General features: G+C 45.1%; 1 protein-coding gene across 1 annotated transcript; it reads left to right on the forward strand.

The window, feature by feature from the left end:
- Positions 1 to 672: 672 nt before the first annotated feature.
- sod3a (superoxide dismutase 3, extracellular a) lies at positions 673 to 1,337 on the forward strand. Its single transcript, XM_071541113.1, has one exon. It carries the CDS (start codon positions 699 to 701, stop codon positions 1,335 to 1,337), a length of 639 nt encoding a protein of 212 aa, XP_071397214.1. The 5' UTR covers positions 673 to 698.
- Positions 1,338 to 4,237: the final 2,900 nt, after the last annotated feature.

A 4,237-nucleotide genomic window follows, 5' to 3' on the forward strand; every position in this document is an offset into this window, starting at 1 on the left:
GATGAGTACTGCACACAACCCTTATACATTAGATAACATGCATTGAAGTCCTGCAACAGTGTGACCACTCACAACTGTGGATGAACAAGCTGATGTACATCTAAAGGTAATTTGTATGTTGATCATTCTGTAGTATGTTTTTGTCTTGTTTTTTTTGTAATGTAAATTAGAGACAATATGAGTAATGTGCTTTATTATTGTGAGGTTATGTAGTTTCCATAACCTCATTGCATAAGGGACATCATTATGTAGTTGAAGCAGAAATACTGAAAATTCAATGTGTGGGCTGACATAATGTGCTAATATTGCATTAATTAAGGTCTCTTGGCTACCAAGGGTGAGGCAGTTGGACAAGAGAGATTCAAATGTGCTTGGAATGGAGGCTGAGAGGTTTTGGGAAATATGCTTATACTTGGCCAAACGTTTTGATGTATCTTCAACCACAGATTTGCAGCTGAATGAATTTCACTGCATAAATCAACCATTCCAACAATTACACAACCTCTTTGGGAAACTGGGTTTTGATATCTGAGGCTCTTCTGTCGCATTTCCAAACTCAACATTCCATAGCACGAGTAGTTCACATGAGCATACAAATGCCCTTTTTTTATCATTGTTAAACTGGTTTATGTTTTTTTTCCCCATTCATACCCTTTTTTTTTTTTTTTTTTTTACAGGATTGACTAACAGGGCTCAACATGTTTACCCTCAGCTATCTGTTGTTTACTCTGGGTGTGCTTAACTTCAAGGGAGCCTCTGAAACACAGGGCAAAGTGTCACTATCAGATGCTCCTACTGAGGTCAGTGACTACAATGGCAGCCTGTATGCTACCTGTGAGATGAAACCCAGCACCACGTTGCCTCTGGGTCAACCACAGATCTACGGACAGGTCCTATTCAAACAAGTCTACCCAGCTGGCCGAATGCAAATCATAGTCAACCTCCGGGGCTTCCCCACCAGGGAAAGTGAGCGTGCTATCCACATCCACCAGTTTGGGGACTTGAGTAAAGGCTGCAGTGCAGCTGGACCCCACTTCAACCCCTTAGGGCAAAACCATGCCAACCACCCAGGGGACCTAGGCAACTTCGGTTCCAGCCGTGGTCGGGTCCGCGTGTCGGTCACAGCCAAAGCCACGTTGTTTGGGACTGAGTCAGTGCTGGGGCGTTCAGTCGTCCTCCATGAGAGGAAGGATGATATGGGCAAAGGGGGGGATGAGGAGAGCCTAAGGAGTGGGAATGCGGGCCAGAGAATTGCCTGCTGTGTCATCGGAGTGAGCAGCTCCAGCTTGTGGGAAAATACAGCGGAGTCTAGCTGGGAAGATTCTGCTGAAGAATGAGTTCTAATCAAGAGCACTGCTCACCCAACTTCAGTGGCTTGTTTTCTTATCTAGAAATCAGATGGCTAACAATGCACTCTCAGTAGAGAGAAGAAGTGCTGTTGCGTCATTTGAGAGAAAATGTTAAGCTGCAGTGATCTGATGCTATAAGACTCTTGAACTTTGATGAAATACCAAAGTGGCTTACTTTCCTGAATAAATTTATTCATTAAAATATTAAAATCTACTCCTGTGCTCATCTTTGCCTTGCAATAGCTGTGCAATATTACATAATGAAGAGATTCCTGTTTTGAGATGTAAGGAAATACCCGTTCAAACCAAGTGAAATGTAACCAAGACAAATACTCTGGTAATGAAAAACAGGACACTTGGCACAATGATGAATTGCAGTAGTTTGTAATAAACCAGCGTTATTATCTGGGTCTGCGGGTTAATGACGATGTTGGCTGCATTTGGAAGCATTAAAGGTCAGTACTTATGGAAACCATGGATAAGGTACCAGAATGTAACTGTAAATTGGTTCAAGGTTTAAACCTTTACATCTTAAAGCTTTTCAACTTAACACAATTCAGTGGGGTAATCATTAAGTTGGGGCAGTTTTTAACATACAGTTTTGTATCAAAGTATTTAGACTGGATTTAAAATTCAACTTATAAATATCAAATATCTAGGCTAGGCATTGTGCTGGCAAAATACTGTGAAATCTGAATCGGGATAATTGAGGACCACCTCATCAGTCCAACCCTGATTCCCCTGCTGTTTGCGGACAGTGGCATCAGCTGCTGCTGCCCCATCACTGATATCACCAGGTCCTGTCGGCTCTTATCACGCCGGCCCACCATCTCCTATCTTAATAGAGATCTGACTGTACACCGTGGCTGCGCGCTGACCCCCGGCACGGCCTTTCTGCTTATCGGCCGTCCACAAGCTCTCGCTCCCCCAACGTCCGGCCTTGCTTGCCAGCAGGGCCTTGGGAGCCATGTTGTTGTTGTTGCAGTCAGTTTCAGTTTTGCCTCCAGGAAATTTGGAAACTACTGAGGTAGGTCACAAGGGACAAAGAACCATAGGCAGCAGGGCAGGCAGTGTACTGTAATCTGTGATTGAACAAACTCCTACATCAACAAGCGGATTGATGACAGTCACAATGTACTTTGTGCCTTCACTCATCTAGTTTGTGTCTATGCTCATAACCTGCCAGCTGGATTTTGCTTTGATAAAAGTAAAAAAAAAAAAAAGTGTAGAGAAATAGAAATATCTTTCAAGGTAAGCCATGCCCATGTGGTAAGACAATATCATAGTGTGTCATGTTGCTAGTACCTTTATAGGGCCTTCATGCAGTGGAGTAGAGATTTAGGCTAAAGCTAACACAATTTACCTGTCTGCAACTGACTATAATGTCGGTATATTTGACTCATGAAGTGATGAGAAAATGAACAGAGTAATTGCACAGACACTGAACCCATATGCCTGTGCAAACCAAACAAATGATGCAATTACACATTGAGCATCTATGATACATTAGAATTATTACCTCTGCGGGAAACAAGCAGGGAACAAGATGACTGACACATTTCGCCCCGTTTTTTTTTCTTCTTCCATTATCTGAGATAATAACAGCCTTGTCAGCAACGGAGTGGAAAGTTACACTCTTCGAATCACGGCACCGGGGAGCAGACCTGCAGGGCTCGGTGAACTCGAGTGTCTCAGAGGCACCACATGATAAAACTCGGGTAAGCGTAAAAAGCAAGGTGAGCGAATGAAGCGCGGGTCACAAGGGCATTGACCATCACTGGCAGGGGCGTCTGGTTGGTATAGTAATTAACCCTGCTGAGTGGTTGGCCTGGAAACTGCTGGCTTCAAGTGCCCCTGTCCACCCCCATCCCTCAACTCTTTGGAGGACCCAGAGATGATGGGGTGTCAAACCCGTCCCACTCCCAGCAGCCCCCTGGCTCTCCGATCACACTTATTAGAGCCGGCGAGCGTTGTTGTGACCCGTCTGGGCCACTCCACTATCCAGGCTCCAGGGCAGGATGAGTGGGGGCTGGGGATCAAAACAAAGCAAGCTGATTCTGAGATAAGATTAGTGGATATACAACCCATTTCAACATCTAAAACATGAAAGGGTAGCAGCTACAGCAGGTACACAGCTACAAAAATCACAAGGCACACACTCGCACACACATACAAATTATTTCTCCCTTGATCTTTCTTTCAAACACAAATATAGAGAGGCAAACACACACCTGAGTGGTTTTAGCTGCGCGGGGCCCACCGGAGCACTTCGCAATGCACATTATTACTTGCCCTCTGGTGGGGGATGTCGCTGCCACAGATAAAGGGCTAAGATTAGTTTTGGCATGGGCCGGCTGCTGTGACCGTAGCCTCATTTTTATCCGTAGTGGTGATGATTGGCTACAGCAGCTCTCGACTCTCCTCTTCTGCTCTCTGGGGGTCTGGGAGGCAGCCTGAATCTTTCAGCTGTCGGACAAGACCAAACACTGGCCAATGAAATCCTGGCAGGTAACGGTCAGAGCAGAGGCGCTGTGAGGAGTTACTCCCTGTGTTACGTGGAAGTCTGAAACTCATCTCTTCCTTTCTCTTTTAGCCCAGCTCCCTCCTCTACTTGCACCTAATGTTTTGTCTCTGTCCCCCAAATGCCTAAAATGGGACTCAACTTAAAATTGCTGGATTTAGTGGTCATACTTCAGTTATTGGTGGCCACACATCTTTTTGAACACCTGCCGACCTGCTGACAAAAACATTCTTTTGATTGTAATGCAAAAACAAGCAGAAGATGCATGTCGGAAGAAGACTCGGATATCCCACAGTGCAAAGTGGCAGGGTGTGACAGACTAGTGGGGGATGGTCCAGGGATGCAAGGTGGGACAGAAAAGAGAGAA

Source organism: Centroberyx affinis, unplaced genomic scaffold (assembly GCF_046629955.1).
Source record: "Centroberyx affinis isolate AG114_WGS23_722 - 3 ecotype Tasmania unplaced genomic scaffold, CSIRO-AGI_Caff_v1 ptg000215l_1, whole genome shotgun sequence".
Lineage (NCBI taxonomy): Eukaryota > Metazoa > Chordata > Actinopteri > Beryciformes > Berycidae > Centroberyx > Centroberyx affinis.